We start from the raw sequence: 21,141 nt of genomic DNA, 5'->3' as shown, positions 1-21,141 counted from the left end.
GCTTTCCCTCTGCCATTAGCCATGCCCCAAATCTGATTGTACGTCTTCCATCTCTGTGCTTTTGCACAGATGGCTTCTTCCCCTCCCCCTCTCACCTCCCTTGCCTGGGAACACATTTCCCTCCTCACTTCTCCCTTCCAGAAATTATGACCTTCTTCAAGCCTCTACTTGGGTCCTACCTGCTTTTCAAATATTTTCTTAATCCTTGTAGTTGCTAATACTTCCTTTTCTGTGCACGTTGCTTCACTCAAGCAAAGTGTCCATTTTAAGTGCTTACTAAATGTTTGCTGAATTGAATCATACAGACTCAACTTCCATTTAAAAACAGAATCTATCTATCATTTGTCCCTATAGTAGGATGACAAATGTCTCTTCCAATCTTCTCCCCTCCCCTGGTAAAAAACCTTTGTTTTCATTCCTCCTTTGATGTTTTGGTTAATTTTTGTTTTCTCGTTTCAGATCACGGTCCTCCACAACAGAAGATAAGCCAGGCATGGCAAACCACACTCCACAGCATTGCTATAATGGAGTATTTCTGCCCAACCCTTAACATGCCCTCCCCATCTCAACTCCCCAAATACACATGATTATGGCCTCTATTATTCTGACTCTCTTAGGGAATGACTCCCATCCCTGAACTTGGGGCTCGATCAGAAAGGGGTATCAAGTTACCAGTAATTCTGTTAACTTTCTTATTTGTCAGACTCCCTGCGATGCCAGCAACATGGGCACCAAGACTGTAGCCCAAGAGATGAATGTTGTCCAGTGGGTAGCTGAACTGTTCCTTTAGAAAAAGAAGAAAGGAAAGATATGAATTCCCAGAGTTCTTGATAAAATCACAAAGCCAAATGAAACATGGCATGAACAACCATGGCAATGAGGAAAATAAATGAGAATAACTCCCAAATGAATTCTTTTTAATTTTATACGTCACAGATGAAAGAGATAAAAACTGCTCTTATTAGGTAGAACTTAATTCTTTCCCCCTGTGTTGTCCAAATTTGAGGAGCATTGGTTGGTATCTACTTTGATCTTTCCTTTTTTTTTTTTTCTTTAACTGGCTTCCTTCTAAAACCCCTTTTCCTCTCTTCATTTCTCTTGTTTAGATCAATTACTTGTCATTTCCAACAATGGTCTAACCTTTCATTTTTACAGGGATAGAAACTGAGGCCTAGGGAGGGAAAATGTCTGGCCTAAGAGCACATAGCTAGTTAGTTGCAGGGCTAGAACTCAAGCACCCAAGTGACCTGACCCCCAACCTTTCACTCTCCTCCATGCTTCATGGCCTCTCCTGACTCCAACTGTCCACTCTAACTGATCCTTTCCAGAGTGTTCTCATGGTGTTGACCCCAAGGTGCTGAGGACAGAAAGGCTGCAAAGACCAGTATAAAGTTAAATTTGTGAAGGAAAACAAAACGGCACTCTTGCCTTTCCAAAGGAAATTTGAAATTTAACTATAGAATTTTAAGCATTAAGTCAATAAATAGGGTGTAGGTTGAGGTCAGTAGTGGGGAAGTTCTTTCTTATGCCCCTGAAAGGACTCTGTGTAGCAGGCGCTGCCTATTCTATCTATTTGATCTCAACAAATCTGTGTGTGTTCGTCCTTCGTTGCCAAAGAAGACCATGCCATCATAAATAATGACATGACTTGACTTTTTGAGTGAGAGAGGGTTGTACAGGTCACCAGCCTTACTTCTCCTCCAGACCATATGAATCCAGTGACCAGGTATTCATCAGGGTGACTGGAGATGACCCAGGATGAGGCAATTGGGGTTAAGTGGACTTGCCCAAGGTCACATAGCTAGTGAGTGTCAAATGTCTGAGGTGAGATTTGAACTCAGGTCCTCCTGACTCCTGCACTGGTGCTCTATCCACTGCACCACCTAGCTGCCCCTCAACAAATCTGTACATGGGGCAGGGAAGAACAGGACAGAACTACATTTTTATCAGATAGTTTCACAAGGCTGAAAGATGACAGAAAACTTGAACTTTTAGAGAGATTTAAATTGCTCTTAAGGGATATACATACAACGGAAAAAGAAGGAACACTGACCAGGGATCAGCTCTGGCACCCACAGTCAAGAGAGTTCGACGCCATATCATATTCTTTTACATGTGCTTACCGCCAGCCAGTTGATAAATTTAGCAACATCTTGTCCCACCAGCTTTGTGTAGCCAGCAGATATTGGATAATGCTGCTGGGCTCTTGTCAGCCAATTGACTACAATGACATTGGAGTCTGGTTCCCTCTTGAACAGAGCCCCCACAAGTTTGGGCACCCAGCTCTCATACATGCCTGTCACCTAGAAAAGAAAACAAAGGTTACCTGTTAATAGGTTATTTTTTTTTTAAAAAATCAACAAAAAGGGTGATTCAAACTACTCATGCTCTGAGGGGTACACTGGTATTTACCCAGTGTCAAAAGATGTCAAAGATGATCCCTATCACATTGAGAAGGCTCCCTGTGGAAGATTTCTGGAAAGATGAGGACACCAGTGCCACAGGACAAGTAGATCTGGGTGGTCTGCAATCTGTATCACCGGAGGGAGTACTGAAATCAAGGAATCTTAGAGCTCCAGGAAGCTGTAGCATGCACAGCAGCCACACCCCAGTAAACTGTCTTGGCAGACTGGCTAAACCAGGTTAAGTGTAACTGACCAATAGACCTCAAACACCTCAATGAGTTAAGAGAATGTGAACCTCAAGCATGTGAAGACTTCCCCCAGTGTAATGGATGGATAAGAAGTTTGTTCCAATGGTCATAAAAGTGGCTGAAGCAGGAGCTATGGAGTGCTTAGAGCTTGGTCAGACATCAAAGATACCAAGGTCATCCACTGTATCCTGGATCACTGCCACTCGTTCTGACTTTTGTCATGCCACTGGACTCCTATGACTCTGGAGGAGAAAGTGAGGCTGTTGACTTTGTGCAACTCTGCCTCACTTAAATCCAATTCATGTGCAAGTCAAGACATTACTCTGTAATTCCACTGGTCCTCTTCGAAAACAAAGGACAAACAATGACAACCAAAATCGATGAGATAATGGCTCCATCATAGTGTAGTAGAAGGAAAAGAGAGAATCAGTAATAGGGAAACCCAGTCTCTTAATAAACAGATGTGACCGTGCTCTTCAGTTCAGTCCAACAAAGATTTATTAAAGTGCCTAGTATGAGCAAGACACTGGAGTATTGGGGATGCAAAAACAAATACACAATGGGGAGGGGGAAAGGAATATGTATTTATCTATCACCTACTATGTGCTAAGCACAATGATGAGCACTTTTTACCAATATTATCTCATTTTGATCCTCACAACAACTCTACTAAGTAGATTACTGTTATTATTTCCATTTTACAGTTGAAGAAACTAAGGCAAATTGAGGTTAAGTGACTCACCTAGGGTTACACAGCTAGCAAATACCTGAGGAAAGACTTGAGTCTATCTGACTCCAGGCCTAGAACTCTATCCACTTCACCACCTACCTGCCTTATGAGGCTTATATTCTATTGGAGAATTAAGACATCTACCTGAATGAGTATCATAGGAAGAGAATCTAGAAGGGAGGGAACAGGAGGATCTTGGCAAAGCAGGGCATTTTCAGAGTTGATGGCACCTGTATTGTAACTCAAAGGAAGAAAAACATTCTGAAAGGTAGGGATGAGGAGACAGGATATTCCAGATTTGTGCAGACACAGAGAGAGCCGGAGAATGGTGTTTCTAATCTAGCTGGAATCTACTTGTTTGGGAAGAAGACAAAAATGAAATAAGACTAGAAATGTATGTGGGAGCCTATTAGGGTGGGGGCCTGAAGTTCCTGACAAAGGCAGATAGACAATGGCATTGTGCCAAGCACACTGTGCTCTCCTATTTTGTTTAACAAGTCTTTTTTGCCCCAGGGAAATCTTTACCCAGTCTTAATTAGAATGATCATCCTGAGACCAAATTAATGGGGTCTGATTGCATTCTATTGTCCTCAAAATTGATTTAATACACTTTGTATAATCAATAACCTTGCCAATTGGAAATACTTCATTAGACTGTTATTTATTTCTGTAATTTTTCGTACGATTATCTAATAATTCCCTATTCTTCTTCCCCATCCCACCCCACACACAGCCCGGACTAGGTTAATCTATCATGTACCAAATTCAGTTCAATTCAACATTACTGAACACCTATTAAGTATGAGGTGGGAATCACCTTTAAAGGCCATTTTAAAAGTTACTCCCTAAACATAAGCAGATGCTTGTCAGTAAATAATGTCAGGTATAATAATGATCTCCAACTCCTGAACAAAGGGAATCCATTGGTATCGGTTCATAGCTCATGTGACTGGTTTGTATCATGCAAAAATGGCTTTCTTTTTTTCCTGTAATGCAACAAATTCTTAAAAGAATCAAGAAAGCTGGGTTCTAGAATTATTTCTGCCACTAAATGGATCCATGTAACCTGAAGCAAGCGCCTTCTCTCTGGGTCTCAATTTTCTCATCTGTAAAATGGAGGCGATAAAACATGTCACACCTAACTCACGGGATTGTTAGCACCATAATATCCTAGATTTTGAGGTGGAAGAGACATTACAGATGATTTAATATGGGCCCCTTTATTTTACAGACGAGGAAACTGAGGTCCAAAAGAGATAAAGAACCGGGAGTAGTGGTATAATCTGGGGACCAATAGAAATCTAATTGAATCCTCTCTTCCCAATCTGCTGCTTAATTTTCTTTGCATTCTCTCTGAGTGAGCACATCAGGCTTCTTAAACTTAGTTTAATAGGCTTGTCCTCAGAGTCTTCCTTTCAGATGGTGCAGTGGTACCCTCAGCAGCAAAGCTGCCATTCAAGAGGGGATGATGTCAGACTTGCAGAATGCAAGGTTAATCACTCCCGAAGGGGGATGAGACCCTCATCCTTCACAAAGAGGTGCCTGTACTTTGATGCTTGTCAGGCAGAATCCAGGCAAGTGGCCAGGCTCCAACACAGCTGCTTCTAAAGGGCTTTCTGTGCTTGGTTGTGTGTGTATGCTACATACTAAGTATTCTTTCAGCTTCTGCATGATAGGGCTGACAAGATCCTGGGCTGACAATTCCCTGCTTTGCACAGAAAGCAGCTTCCCTTTGCCAAGTGTCAAGTCTGGCAGGAGAATCCTGTGTATGCTTGACCCCGGGTGCAAGAGGTTCCTTGAAACAATCAACCTTTTCAGATCTGTAAATAGGACCCCAGAAATCCCCCATGCCCAAGGTGTCTGATATAGATACTCTTATCAATGGAATAAGCAGTGAGGTCACAAAAAGTGGATAGAGAAATAGGTCTGGCATAAGGAAGACCTGAGTTTAAATCCAACCTCAGTCATTTATTAGCTGTGTGACCCTGGACAAGTCACTTAACTCCATTTACAATTCCAATATCTATCTTTGCCAAAGAAAACTCCAAAAGGGGTCATGAAGAGTTGGATATGACTGAAAAATATTAGCTTGTTAAATATGTACCTTGAAATAGTTTTAGGTAGAAGGTGAATCTCTGATGCATAGGAATTCATTCCATTGAATTGACAGAAACTGCTTTTAACATGTATCCAAATAAGTGAGCTCTGGCAGAGGCTCACTGTTGTTGTTCAGTCACATCTGACCCCATTTGGCATTTTCTTGCCAAAGATACTGGAGTGGTTTGCCATTTCCTTCTCCAGCTCATTTTACAGATGAGGAAACTGAGGTAAATAGGATTAAGTGACTTGCCCAGGGTCACAGCTAGTAAGGGTCTAAGGTCAGATTTGAACTTGGGAAGATGAATCTTTATGACTCCAGGCTTAGTACTATCCACTATGCCACCTAACGTATAGGAAACATTTAATAAATGTTTGTTGATTGACTAACTTCTGTTTTCCTTAAGCCACTGAAGAAGGAAATTGCAAACCATTAGGCAAACAAGTCCCCATGGACAATATGGTCCATAGGGTCACAGAGTCTGACATGACTGAACAACAGACAATCCCGATATTATTTTTGCAACCTTTTGTTTTACAGATGAGGGAGTCTAGGGACAGCAAGATATGTGGTTCCTGACTCAAAGGCCAGAGCTCACTTATTTGGATAAATGTTAAAAGCAGTTTCTGTCAATTCAATGGAATGAATTCCTATACATCAGAGATTCATCTTCCACCTAAAACTATTTCAAGGTACATATTTAACAAGCTAATATTTTATAATAAAATATAGTTTATCTTGTTAACAAGATGTTTTAAGATATTTGTGGACTGTGTTGACCATCCTCTCTTGCTCATGCAAAAATTATTACGCTAACTTTCAATTTGTGCTTATAGGAAAGGTTCTGAAGTTCTGTAGTGAAAGAAAAGGTGACTAGACCCACATTTGTTTATTCTTCTGACTCTATTTTCCTCATAACCTTTGAGTATCAATTTCAAGGACCATAATCCTTGAAATTATGGAAGGATTGCCTCATAACTTAAAAAAAAGATCATGTAAAAATCTTTTCGAAATGCGCAATGAAATGACCAGGTGTCTTGAATTAGCAACAAACAAAAATCAGTGTCTGGCAAATGAAAGTGCTTATTCCCTTTTTTGGAGCAAATGTATGAGCATGTGAAAATTGCAGTTAGTACATACCTGGAACATGTCACAGTGTGCACAACACAGCATGCTTTTCTGGTTATTTACTTTTGACCCTGGGGTTGTAGCAGCTCAGGAGAGCCCCTTCCCTGGACATGCTCTCTTACCGTCCATCCATGAATCACCACAAAGGTTTTACTGCTATGGTTGAAGTTACAGTCAGCCACAGATTTGATGTCCCCAGGAACAAGGCGGCACCTATCCTCAGTGATTTCCTCCGGGGTCCTCAGTGCAAACTTGCTTTCAATGTCTCCAAAATCATGATTTCGTCTTCTTCCTGTCAGAGAGAAAAAAAAGCATTAGCATTGTGTTTGAAAGGACCATGACATGAGCCTAAGGACAAAGAAATGATTTTTAATGGTGTCACTCCTCTGCTCAGAATAGCCATGGTGGCTCTACTGTCTCCCCAGAGGAAGGTGGTGGAGTAATGGATAGAGCAGTAAGCCTAGAGTCAGGAAAGTCAGAGTTCAAATTCAGCCTAAGACAAGTTACTAATTGTATGACCCTGGGCAAGTCACTTAAAAGAGTAAATGAGATAATGTTTGTAAAGTGCTTAGCATAAAGTCTGGATATAGTAGGTGTTATATAAATGTGTATTCCCTTCCCTACAAGATAAAGAATTAAACTCCTTTGAATGATATTTAAGATCCTCCAAAGTCTAGCCACAGATGAACTTTATTGGAACAACTTTAGCAGGGCACTCCACCCTGTTTCTGAGGCTCTAAGATCTAGAGGCTGCAAGTAAATATCAGCTCTAAAGTTCAACAAGCAGACTGTAGGTTCAAATCCCAGCTCTGTTGCTTCTAATATATGTGAACTTAGCCATGCCCTGTTCCCAATATGTACCTTGGATTCCTGGACTAAAGGATCTTTAAAGTCTGATCAGATAATAGTTCTTTTAACTCTTATCCAAATTCTAACAGCTATCGTGAAGCTGAGCTACTATTAAAATCCCCTAATTCTCTGACTCAAAAGCCAGTGCCCTTTCCATCACCATTATCACTTTAATTATAATAGCTAGCATTTATACAGTACCCGAAAGTTTACAAACCACTTTACAAATATCATCTCATTTAATCCTCACAACAACCCTGGGAGGTAGGATCAATATCCCCGTTTTACAGTTGAGGAAACTGAGGCAGATAGCGATTAAATTACTTGCCCAGCATCACACATATAGCAAGTGTCTGAGGCTGTATTTAAACTCAGGTCTTCCTGATTCCAGGTCGAGTGCTCTATCCTCTTAGAGTATCAGGGCAAGTCAGAATGGGAGAAGGTGAAATCCATTCACAGGAAGTTTCTTTGTAGAATCTACCAATTTGAAAACAATGCTTTGAAAAGAAGGAAAATAATTATTTTATTAATTCAATTCAATTAAAAACATTTATGAAGCACAAGGCATGAAAAAAATCAATGCCTTTAAGGGTCAGAGGAATCATTTCATAGGGTGGTACAGGATCCTTTTCTCAAAAATTAATAATTATACCTTTATCCTTAAATGTTCTTTCCCATTTTTACCTATGCAGCCTTCCACAGGAGGTCAAAATTAAGGCAAAAGAATTTTTTTTATCAGTTCTTAGTAGTTAATACAAAATGGAGAGAGACTGTTGGATGAGTCTTCTGACATGGGTGGACAATCGAACTGAATGTCAAGAGAGCTTCCCTTGGTATCATATAGGAGAGACAACATGGCTTAGTGGACAAACAGAGAAACTTGGAGCCAGCATGACCCAGTTCAAGTCTCACATCTTATATTTATTGTCTGCATAACCCTAGATAAGTCAATCTCTTGGCAGTTCTCCAATTAATCAAATAACATTTACTAAGGACCTACTTTGTACCAAGCACTGTGCTAAGACTAAGGCGCAGAGAAGGTGCTGGCTGAAATCAGCAAAGTTCCCTATGCTAATGAAATGGCAGGTCCAATTTCTCTCCCTAATATAGACATAGACAAAAATATACCAAAGTGAAGATTCTGAACAGGAGAAGTCAAACTCAAGGCCAGGTAGACAGAACCAATCATATCTATAGGGGAAATGACAGACCTTTCTGTCATCTGTTGGCAAACTATTCTTTTCAATTTATTGCTAAGCTGCTCTCCAAGAAGCTAACAATAACTATATTATCAAATTCTACTACCATTCCTGAGCTTTAGCAGGAAGAGTGACTTTGGAATTCAAGTAAGGACTATGATAATTCCCATTTATTTTTCTAACAGGAAAATAGAATACTTGTTAATTTAGGACATTGTGTGTGTGTGTGTGTGTGTGTGTGTGTGTGTTTGTCCTTCGTTGCCAAAGAAGACCATGCCATCGGAGAAATAATGACATAACTTGCACTTGACTTTGTTTTGAGTGAGGGAGAGCTGTGCAGGTCCCCAGCCTCGCTTCTCCTCCACAGTCATCTGAATCCAGTGACCAGATATTCATCAGGATGAATGGAGATGACTCAGGATGAGACAATTGGGATTAAGTGACTTGCCCAAGGTCACACAGCCAGTGAGTGTCAAGTGTCTGAGGTGAGACTTGAACTCAGGTGCTCCTGACTCCTGCACTGGTGCTCTATCCACTGCATCACCTAGCATCACCCTAATTTAAGACATAATTAGACTTGTAAAGAGAGAGATGACCAAGATCAATAATCACACTGATAATAGAAACCCAAAGACTGCCAAGGGATCTCAACAAATTTTTCTTAATGTTATCTTAGGAATATCCAGTGTTTTCAGTTGTAATAATCTATTACCCAAGTCTAATATTCTAATAAGTGATTCATGATTAGTATCAACTTTCCACTTGAAAACCAAAAGCAGCATTTAGTATTCATTCAAAAATCATTCTTGGCAAAAGAGATACTCACATGGCAAGATCTAGACTTTAAAGAGGAGTCTGTTCTAAACCATGGTGAAAAACCAGTCTTTAGCACAATCTTCATTCTAATTAAGACCCCAACAATATACTTGAAATAGCTGCATTCAAATTCAGCAAACATTTATTAACCTCCTCCTGCCTATCCTCCATTGTTGTTTGTAAGAAAACTTCTTTTCCAAGCCTCATGTAAATAAGAGTGTCCGGCAAAGAGTGGATCAGGGCTGACCTTGAGTTAGGAAGACTTGGTTCAAGGTAGGGTTCTGAAACCTACCAGGTGTTTCTAAGGGCAAATCATTTAACATCTTAGAGCTCCCAGATAACTCTGTAAGGCTGTTACTTACAGGAGTGTGGAAGTTGTGCTGGAGTGAGGAGGAGAGCTCCCACCGAACCAAAGTATTTGTTTAACTGAATTCAGGCATCAGGAAAATAATGAGCACTGCCAGAATATATTTTGGTGTGGAGAGAATTCAGTAATCTCCCTAAACAACTTATTAACATCCAAATGAAGGGCATGTTCCTATAACATAGTGCCTTCTACTACTGTGCTCTCTGAGCACCGGGGTCATGGGTTATTTCACCTTTGTACCTTCCCAACATTGTGAGCTATGAACACTGTGCTCTGCAGAAAAAAATAGTTCCTAGTTTTCTATGTTAGAAGAACATTTTCTGCATTCTTTATCTAATGATTTAGACTTAGGCTCCCTTTCCTCGAACCAAAATAGATCCTAGCCACTTGCTTTCCTGAATTCAGGTGGTTGTTTGGTTGGTTGTTCTTGAAGACGACCAATGACTCACCATGAGGGTGAGTCTGACTTTATAGTGAGTTTGATTTAAGTGCACAACAACTTATTAGGTGCAAGGCTAAGGTTCTATGTTAAATTACTGGGATATGATACCTATACCAGTAGGAAGCTTACAGACTTTTGCTTGGCAGGGTTTAAATCTGTAATAAACATTACATTCTCTGGTAATCTGTGATTAAAGTCCCTTTAAGTAGAACAGGTATATTTAGTGAAGAGCCCTCAGGGAGTAGAACAGGTACATTTAGTGAAGACCTCTCAAGGGCCCCTTATGTCAGCCCCATTTGTCTCATCCAGCCCTGAGAAAACAAACAACAAAGATACTGTTTTTCTTAAAATTGTTTTTGTGTTATGAGATAGTCCTTGACAGAGACTGCTTTTGCTTACTCCCAGACTGCCTTTATTCACTCCCTTACCTCCTTTCCCAGACATTACTCTAGGTTACATGATAATCCTTGAAAGAAGTTGCTTACTCTCTTACCCGCCCCCCCCCCATTCTAAAAATTGCCCTTGTAGATTTATTGCTTGTTGCTAGGATAGATTTTCAATGGATATATTGTACCCTCAAGGCTCAACCAATGGACTAAGAGGAAGGGTGTTAGGGTGGGGGTATTGTGGTCAGGGTCTATAAAAACTGCTGTGTACTGCACACCCTCACCCTCCTCAGCCATTGCCATCTTGAGTGCAGGTGGGAGTGCCGTATTTTGAGAAAGCTGAATAAATATCTTTCCTTTTTACTCCTTTGGTCAAGACTCTAATTTTGTTACGGGGCGGGGGGGGGGGGGGTCATCCCACACAGTTGTGCATTGTCTGGGAAGCTTCCCTTTTCCTTGGAATTTCTCCAGTACCAACTCGGGGGCAGGTGTCACACCAGCTTTCCTGGTGGCTTTCGAGTCTGGTGCCCAGGGAATCCTCCTTGAGAAGGGAAAGTCCCGAAGAGACTTCTTGACCCAGTAATACCAAAACAGTGGAGCTCCAGAAGTAATGAAGAAGTCATCAAGGCCACCAGATCAAAGTGAAACCAACTCAGTTATGTGAGTTTGTGTGCACGACCCCCCCCTCCCCCCAAGCAAGACCTGTGAGACTTGGCAACCCTAAGTGGCTAGAGTCCATAAAGTTTGCCTAGCCAAGACCAGTGAGTTCCTGGATTTGCCTCCCACCTAAGCAGTTAAAGAGTCTGTAAGGTTTGGGTAGGTGTAGCCCTAAGCAGTTAGAGTCTGTAAGGGCTGTTTAATCTCCCACTTAAGTGGTTAGAGTCCGTAAATACGGGGAAGACTAATTCTAAGGAAAGTGGTGACAAGTTACCTAATGTGTCAACTGATAGTCCTCTTGGGTCCTGACTTAGTAATTGGAATGAGCTACCAAAGTACAAGGGAAAAGATAAGAAGAAAATTATTAAGTATTGCTGTTTAGTTTTGACAAGCACTCAGCTCGGAGGAAATGTCTTCTGGCCAAAGTATGGATCCTCCGAGGACTGGGTTTGCCAAAAATTTAAACCTATATGTACACTCCTATTTTGTTAAATGTTTTGTCTGTATATGTCGTGTTGATATTTCTGTGCGAATGAAAGTCTGTGTCGCTGTTTCATCTGACACTTTGTAAGGTTGTAAATTTAGCCAGTCAGCCAGCCAGCAAGAGCAGAAAGGTTGAGTTGGACTGTCCTTGAAACTCCTGTTCCTTTTCTTCTTCAGCCCTCTCAGAGCTGAGGAACAGGGAGGGAGGGAATTTATCATTTTCTCTCAGACCAAAGAAAGGCAGGCTAACCAGCATTTAAGTGTTTCCTGCCCCATCCAATGGAAAAAGTTTTTTGTAATGAGACAAGAAAAAGGTAACTGAATTCATTCTAGTCGTATTTGGAATTGTGAATAGGTGAAATGTGTCACTCTTAATTTAATGTTTAAGACAGGTTAGAATTTATTGATGTATGGTGGAAGTAAGTGGAAGATTAGCAAAAAAATCTCAAGCAGACAACTTAGAAGGGCTGAGAGTTTTGAATTTAGGTTTAATTAGGTCTTGAAGCTAACGTTGGTACTTTATGTTCAAATTAAGTCAATATATCTGATACCAGACAATGTGTTTAAGGTGGCAAAAAATAAATCAATAATAAGAAGAGATTTTTCAGTGGTTTTTTTAGTGATCACTTTAGGATAAAGGAAAAATGTTTTATTTTATTTTATTTTGCAGAGGAGTAGGGAGAAAAATGTGGCTTTCTTGGTATGTGAATTGTTAGACATTTAACTCCCTCTAGTTTTTAAGGTTTGGGTTAGGACAAAAATAGGCATTTTATTTTTATTTGGAATATAAAGGAGAATAAAGGTAGTCTGAGTAAAAGGTAAAAAAGAAAAAAGGAATGGTGTAAAGAAAAACGGGAGATGGGCTCACGTGCTTTCAGCAACTCCCTTCCCCACATCAGTTCAGAAGATTTGGGTATGTTGAGAAAACAAAAATTTGTAACTTAATTGGAAAACCGATGGATAATTATTGTGATTGGTAATTGTTACAATTCAATGAATTATTAAGTTCCCAAGTTCCCTGCTTGGAGGGTAAGTCAAGCCCACCTAGTTAACATTGGTTCAGAATCAATAAGATCTCTTTTACCGAGGCTAAAGACAGTTAACTTAAGCACATTTTAAACTAACATAAGTTAAAACCTTTTCAGAAAAGAAGGAGAAAGGTTATTTAGGTTGAATTTAAATAAAAAGTAATAACTTATGAGCTATCTTTTCTTATTATTAAAATGTAAAGGAAAGCTGAATAAATTGAGTAATGGAATTGAGAGATTTGGAAAGATGAATAAAGATTTAATTGAAAATACGGAAGGCAGATAAGGTTTGGGAACAAATGGGAGTTATTCAAACCCCTCTTGTCCCTAGATAGTTGTTCTGGACCTTTGTGTCAGTTTCAGATGATATCATCAAGTGGTGAGAGTGTGAGGAAGTATTTTAAGAAGACAGAAAAATCATGTAACTTGATTTGATAAGTAATAGTTCAATCAAATTAGAGAGGACTCCATCTGATCAGGTGATAGAGTGTGCCCACATGGTGTTAAAGAGATAAATTACTGTGCAAGGTAATGTGGAAATGCATTCACCTGAATGAGTTAATGGCTTTTTAAAGTTTTAAGTAAACTTAAATAGTTTTAAATTTTTAGGTAAATCTAAATGTTGTTATATTAGGAAGTGTAATGTTAAATTAATGATGAATTGGTTAAAAGAAACTGTTATTAGTTCTGTGTGAGTTTCTGTGTTGTAGAATTCCTACTGAGTAAATGAGAATCCTTGAACAAAAATATATATGCATATATGTGTGTGTGACTTTCAAGCTTGTTCCACCTAAGAATGTATTAAGTATGTTAAAAAGTTTATTTCTGCTGTTAAGAAGGAAATTTTAACTAAAATTGTTTTTGCTATGAATCAAGCATTTACAAAAGTATGTTTGTAAAAGGAAGCTTATGGGCAAATGGGAAAAGACCTGGTTTTAGATCTTTTGTAATTTTTGTCAATTAGGTTCATGAGGGTCTTGTGATAAATTGTAAACTGTTCTTAAAAGAGGAAGATTTATTTTGTATGAAGAAATGCTTTCTAAAATCTTTTGTATGATTTCTGGAAGGCCTATCCAATTTATTTCTGTGAGTTCATTTATTCAGTTTCCAAAAGTTCGTCTTTTACACAACTGGGAAAAATTTAGTTTCTCTAAAGAACTTAAAAAGAAAAAAATCATGTTCTTTTGCAACACTCTTAGGCCTCAGTATCGCCTAAAGGGCCACGAAGCATGGTCCATTTTTGGGACTTTAAAAATAAATACTCTCTTACATTTAGAATTGTACTGTGAGCCTAGAGGAAACATGGGTAGAAATTTCGTTCATGATGGCCCATGTTGAGCTCTCAGAACACTGTTCTCAGGAAAGATTGCAAGATGCTTATAGTTAGAACTTCCCCTCAAAGGAGAAATGAGGGTCAACCAGCTTTGGCCCTCTCCCCCTCCCCTGGCCCAGCCACGGGTCTTGCTGAGGTGTGACCCTCTGCAACCCCTCCTTCTGAGGCAACACCCATTTAGGCGTCAGGGCCAGCTCCCACAGCACTCTCTGGAGAATCTCCCCTTTGACCCCTACTCTTCCTCAGCATATCTTTCCCCCTGCCACCCCGATCCCTTGACCTTGCAGCCTAATTGGTCCATGCAGCATTCCCCAGCCCCTCCTTCACAAGGGTGGGACTTCCTATTCCTACACGACCCTCAGGGCTTTTTCCTCTGAGGGAAGTGCCTGCTTCTAGCAGAAAAATTACAGCCTGAAAGTATCTAGGTTCAGCACATAGCCACAGCCATGGATAGAGGGTGAAGCGGGATGGGCCAGGATGGAGAAGTCATCCAGTCACTGTCTGCACTTGGTAAGACAGCCCATCCTGACATGAAAATGCAGTTGATGTCATCTGAAGTTTATTGTTTGTGTTCACAACAAAAACAATTTGGTTATCACTTATGAAAATTGTAAGTTTGTTGTTTATAATTCTAATGCTAAAACCTAAAGCTAGTATGCTGTGTGTGTGTGTGTGTGTGTGTGTGTGTGTGTGTGTGTGTGTGTGTGTGTGTGTGTGTGTGTGTGTGTGTAAAGGAGCAGTCCTCAGGCTAGTTAAAAAGTACAGCCCCAGCAGCTGAGAAGATTATAGAAAGAACTTGCTTTGGAGAGAATTTGAAAATGTATAGAAATGATCTCTAGTGATTGGCTTTTAGGACAAATTTAAGATTTAAGATGTGAGTCCTGGTAAAATTTTTGATTAGTGAAACTTCTCATTTAATGTATCAGCTTCTGGGACCATACTCAGAGAGGAATGTGACTGTTACAGGCAGAAGTTTGCCTCAGAAGACAATCCTGTCCTTAGCCGGGGATAGGATCCTTCTGTTTCCCCTCAGTTTCCCCATTGTATTTCTCTGAAAAGAAATGTTTTCCCACTTGACTATTTCTGAGTCTGGTTATAAACTGGAGTTGATATCCAATTGGGTTCTTGCTTTTCATCTTTATGGTATGTTTCTATAATCAAAGCAGACAGTTTAAAGACATAAGCACAATGCAAGTGGTGGAAGCTTGCTGTTTTCAATTAATTGGGTAGATGTGTAAAAGCTTATGAGCCCCTAGAAAGCCATATTAAGTAGAGAAATCTAAGGAGCTTTCAATTTGAGGTTTTTCCAGGGCCCTTTTAGACAAATGGGACTAAAACTCCTTTGGAGTAAGGGACAAAGGTCCAAACTTGGAAAGCAATTTGTATTAAAATAATTGACTGAATCAAATTACTGAGACTAAATCAGAGACACCTTTAATTAGGGGAAAAGAATTTGTGTAGTTTCTTAGAGGCAGATAACCTCTGGTAATATTTGGCATTAATGGAAAATTAAATGTTTCTGTTTTGATTTGAATTAATTTCATGAACATAAGTTGAAATCAGTGTTTGAACTTATCATCTGTGTAGCTGATTCTTTTAGACTGAGCAGGGTTACAAAGGTATAGAGAAGCTTGGGAAACAAATGTAAATTTAGAGCAATAACCTGGTTTTAATGGTTAATTTGATTTTGATTGTTATTTAATCAGGAATTAGAACATATATAGAAAGGCATGCAAGCTACTTAAGACTTGCTTCAAAAGATGTTCCTTAGCCAATGTGAAATTATAGTCATATCTGAAACTGATTATTGGAGCTTGCTATGTTAAGATTTTATGGGACTATGAACTGACTGTTCTGAGTCTAACTCCAGGTGTAGATAGCAAAAAAGACTGTCTGAATCATTGCTCCAGGATGCCAGTGAGCCTGTGAGATGCTGGTATGAACTGCAAAGGTGATCTCATGGGAAGATTGGGAAAACGACTATTCAGCCTGGGCTGAGGTAGGATTTTTCTGACTCAGTTTCCCCACTGACACCTGGCAGACTTTAAGCCTGGTTGGATGCCAGTTGATAATCCACTCCTGCCTAGAACTGACATGAAGTTAGGGAGATGTTCACCTGAAATGTCCCTACTCTTAATGGCAATTTCCTATAATCAAAAATTTTGTAAGCATAATACCAGATCTATTAAATAATAAATTCTTGGTAGGAGAACATCTGAGGTTAAGTCCAAAAATTAAGCTATTAGGCTTAGAATTTTAGACCTACAAAAATAATTTATAGTCCTTTAATTCTTAGTAATAGTATGGAGAGATTAACATACATAGTTATTATTTTGTCTCAGTTGATTAATGTGAATTTCTTAAACATGACAATTGGCCAAAGTTCCAATTTTGATTTTGTAAGGGTGATAAGTGTATAAAGCTCAAGAATGGTCATCTAAAACTGTATTATATTAAGGTCAGTCTTGTAGGAGGGTGGACATCTGGATTTCTACAAGAAAGCAAAGGAAAGAAGATGCTAAGATGCTGTGCTGAAGATGGCTTGAAGAAGCATCACATGACTGGAAGTTGGAATTATTTTATCATGTGATATGTACTGTGTTAACAATGATTATTTAGTGCATATATGTAAATATTGAAGCTTGTTATTGACTCGCTAGTGAAATCTCATGAAGGGGGCTGCCCCCTCCCGTTGTAATTTGTCAATGCATCAATCAGCCTCATACCTGCGTGAAGGGACAAAAAAAGAGGGACTGAGTGGAACAGGTATATTTAGTGAAGACCCCTCAGGGGCCCCTTGCGTTAGCCCTGCTTGTCTCACCTAGCCCTGAGAAAACAAACAACAGAGATACTGTTTTTCTTAAAATTCTTTTTGTGTTATTAGATAGTCCTTGACAGAGACTACTTTTGCTTACTCCCAGACTGCCTTTACTCATTCCCTTATCTCCTTTCCCAGACGTTATTCTATTATACATGATAATCTTTGATAGAAGTTGCTTACTCCCTTACCCTCTTTTTTCTAAAAATTACTCTTATAGACTTATTCCCTGTTGCTGGGGTAGAATTTCTGTGGATAGATTGTACCCTCAAGGCTCAGATAATGGGCTAAGAAGAAGGGGGTTGGGGTGGGGGTATTGTGGTCAGGGTTTATAAAAACTGTTGTGCAAGGCACGCCCCCCCCCCCCCCCCCCCCCCGCCCTCATCAGCCATCGCTATCTGGAGCACAGGCGGGAGTGCTGTATCTCCAGAAAGCTGAATAAATATCTTTCCTTTTTACTCCTTTGGTCAAGACTCTAATTTTATTAAGGTGGGGTCGTCCACACACCTTTTAGAAGCCTGAAATTCAATTGCAATACACAACTGCCCCACCTTTGCTTGGCAGAAAGAAGGGAATGGATTTCCTTTGGTGACAGAACAAAAGCCAAAGGGTTCTGTTTAATCCATCACCTTATGGAAGAGATCTGTTACTTGATGTTGTGTAGCCATTAGAATAAGGACACAAACTTAAGCAATGTACACTAAATCATTCTCCTTCTCTGTACCTCAGTTTCCTCCTCTGTCTAAAAAAGAGTAAGTTGGACTGCCTGACATTTAAGATCTTTTCTACCTCTAAAATCTATACTATGATAGTCATCTACAACAGGATAATTAAAGGAATACTTGCTACAATACGAGATCTCCAGAAGTTGAATGACCCCCTCAGAAGAGAATTCAACCCAGTTGGCCCCCGGTACCTTTTCTTACTGTTTTTCGTGAGGCAAGGAATCCAAAAAGTCACAGACACGAGGCTCGAGATCTTTCACATACTGTATTACTTTTTGAACACAGCCTCCCATTGTTTTAAACAATCAAATGATAGTGGATGTGAACTCTTCTCCCAAAGTCTAATCGTTCCCCACCTCATTAACTAGAATAACTTTCTCCAGTCTCAAAATAAGTCAAACTTTCTCTCTAGCCCTGTTTCTGTCTGTCTCAGAGAGAGAGAGAGAGAGAGAGAGAGAGAGAGAGAGAGAGAGAGAGAGAGAGAGAGAGAGAGAGAGATACAGACAGACAGACAGACAGACCACATTCTAAGGCCAGAGTAGCTAAACTGGATGTCAGAACTCTTCATTGCAGCACGTGGTCTCGCAGGGCGGGGAAACAGTATGAGAGCTAAGGAATTGGGAAGCCTGATACCCGCCTCCTCTTCCTCCCCCCCCCCCCCCCCAGAATGACGCTTCAGTTACCCAACTTGTGTGACTTTATTGTGGGCAAAGCCTTGGACCTGGAAGGAACACTCCCCGCCTGTATTCAGTTAAAGGCAGACGCTCAGTGTCTAGCCCCGGACACCTTAAAACTTGCAATCCTGACGCTCTAGAGAGCATCTAGAGGATGAGGAAAAAGCGCTCCGACTTGGCCGCGTCCACACTCGAGCTCTGAAACGACTCTCAAGGACCAAAGAGCCAACAGGAGCCCATGTGGCACGGGGCCCGTAGCTCACTGGGGTAGCCCCGTGCGCAGAGCTAGTGGGCACCTTGGTTTAGGAAGCCTGGCCGCCTGGTCCCCTGGTCCCCTCTACATCTCTAAGCTGAGGCGCCAGGCGCCCCTGTGATCGTGCCTTTCCTGGGCTGCTGTTAAGTTCTCCTATCAGCAGCGTAAGATTTTGGGTTTGGGGACACCTGTAGGAAAGCTCCCCGTGCCCCATCTCTATCTGCAACCCAAAGCCAGTGTAGGATTTCCTGCACATTCTTCCCTTCCCCCCAGCTCACATGGACTTTGGAGAGCACGCGAGTGCCAACTTCTCCTAGAAATGCAGGCATCCTTTCCTGATTCGCCGCCCAGAAACCCCTCGTTTTTCCCCGGCCCCTCGGCTCTTTTGGGAAGACAGCCCTTCCCTCTTGCCCCGAGGCCAGAGCTGGGCTGTGCGGAACTGAGCAGCTGTCGCCAGCCACCACTAGGGTCACCTTGGCGGGCGTTCCTTTCATTGTGGGACTCTCGGAGCTGCGGGGTTAACGCCAGTCACCACCATCCCGGGCCCTTCCCCTCCCACATCCCGCCCCTCACACTCCCCCAGACCATCTCTGGCCCCGGCTCATCCCGAGTGGCTGCTGTGGAGTTCGGCCAAGGCGGCTGACCCTTAAGCACCAGAAGCTGCGGAAGCCGGGGTGCGGCGGCCGCCCGGAAACCCGGAGCGTCGGTGATAAGAGCAAACCGTCTAGTGCCTCAACTGCCAGAGAAAAATAGTGTGCACTCCCCACCCCTGCTCCAGGCGCCCGTCTCCCTAAGGGGCTGCTCGTCAGTGCCCTAGCAAGTCCTGTTCTATCCCATACCCTCTTCCTTTACGTCATCCTGTTGTGCATCAGGCTCGTCCTTCCATCCTCCTCCTGTCTCTCACTCCCGCAGCCCGGCAAAGTTGCAAGCGAAGTTGTGTCTGCCCGGGAAGGGGCCCGGACTGAAGATGAAACTTACTGTTTGAGGCGGCAGCGACCACCCCTGCGCTGGATGTGGCCAGACTCTGGAACCACAAACCCAGGACGACCAGGAGAATCGCTTTGCCCTCCATCTCTGCACGTCTCCTTCTCAGCTGGCGCTGGACTGACTGCACAGGCTGGGCTGGGGGAAGGCTGGGGAAGCCTCAGTGCTGGGCAGAAAAAAGTTGCCCTTTAAAGTAGGGAAGGGCTCCCGAGTCAGGAGTCTGACACTTGCTACTCCGGGGCTTCTTATGTGACTGGAAATATGCAAATAAACCTCATCACCTATTGGTTATAAAATCATAAGTTGGGGGGAGGGCTCTAAATTCACTTCCAAATATTTGAGCAAACTGTAATACGAATCAACCCTGCCAGCAAGAGGGGGAAAGGGCAGGAAGCGACATTTGTTTTTTGTGAGCATTTGCCTCTTACTTTTCCTCAGGTGGCTGATTCCCGAGGGAATAATTACATAATTACTAGTAAAAGAGGATATATATATATATATATATATATATATATATATATATATATATATATATATATATATATATATGATGAATTGGTTTCATAAACGTTTTTATTAATTGCTATTGTTTTTGAAGACTGTACCGTTAAGCTGTGGTCAGTGGCTTTTGTCCTAAGCAGAGGGAATCTATGACAAATTATCGACTTTTTAACATTCATTCTACCTCCCTCCCCCCAATTCTCTGGGATTCAGAAGTGATTGTGAAGGGGGTACAAGTTGGCTTGCAGGAGGAATTTAGGCATGTTAATGGGAAGGGAACATCCAGTTCCAGCTGCACAAGACTGCTCATTTCTGTTTCTCTTTTGTCCTCTTAAAATTCCAGGCCATCAGAGAACCCTGCAAGGTACCCAAGAATTAGACCATCAAAAGCCTAAATGTGGATGTCACGTAACTCCAATTCACAGAATTTGCAGATGGAAAGTACCTTAAAATTCATTCTGTACAAACGCCTCATTTTATAAATGGGGGAACCTGAATACAGAAATGAGAAGTGATTTGCCCCAGGTCACATACAGAGAAAACAGCAGAGTCAGGATCGGAACCCAGGCTCTTTGACTTTTTCCAGTATTTTCTCCACTGGTTCACACTGTTAAAATTGCTGTTAAAATTTAGAAGAATAAACTCATCCTGTACTTAATATTTTGCCGAATTTTCCCCAGAGCTCAGTGATTTAAATTTTCGTATTGTTTTCTTAATCTTAAAGGATTTTGGTGTTTTAAAAATGTTGAGGGTAGTTATCAACTTAGACAAGAAAAAAGCACCAATTCCTTTTCAGTTTTAGAAAATAACCCACAATCTGAAACTTTTCAATCCCTGTAACCCAGTCATCTGTTCACTAGAACTTCTGGTTGTAAACCAGAACTCCCTCATTCTTTATACAAATGCTACTGTATGCACTTGTAAGTTATCATAATGAAATGTCCATTCTAAAAAGTGTATACTGTACTTTTGAAAAAGTTCATACTGCTAGTTGTTATTCAACAAATGATTGACTAA

The 21,141-nt window shown here is 41.0% G+C and overlaps 1 protein-coding gene across 2 annotated transcripts in view; it reads right to left on the bottom strand.

Annotated features, from left to right (window-relative positions):
• Positions 1-19,844, bottom strand: part of LOC140516476 (lipoprotein lipase-like) — a 31,444-nt gene extending 11,600 nt beyond the window's left edge. The window contains exons 1-4 of one of the 2 annotated variants that reach the window (XM_072627452.1): positions 19,618-19,844; positions 6,732-6,901; positions 2,124-2,303; positions 673-784 (exon numbers count right to left, since the gene is read on the bottom strand). In XM_072627452.1, coding sequence (XP_072483553.1) covers positions 673-784; positions 2,124-2,303; positions 6,732-6,901; positions 19,618-19,711 — 556 coding nt within the window. In that variant the 5' untranslated portion in view covers positions 19,712-19,844. The remainder of the gene's footprint in view (positions 1-672; positions 785-2,123; positions 2,304-6,731; positions 6,902-19,617) is intronic. The other variant, XM_072627451.1, reaches the window with a different exon arrangement.
• Positions 19,845-21,141: the final 1,297 nt, after the last annotated feature.

Source organism: Notamacropus eugenii, chromosome X (genome assembly GCF_028372415.1).
Source record: "Notamacropus eugenii isolate mMacEug1 chromosome X, mMacEug1.pri_v2, whole genome shotgun sequence".
Lineage (NCBI taxonomy): Eukaryota > Metazoa > Chordata > Mammalia > Diprotodontia > Macropodidae > Notamacropus > Notamacropus eugenii.
Note: the sequence above shows the minus strand (reverse complement) of the source record. Positions and strands in the feature narration are given on the sequence as shown.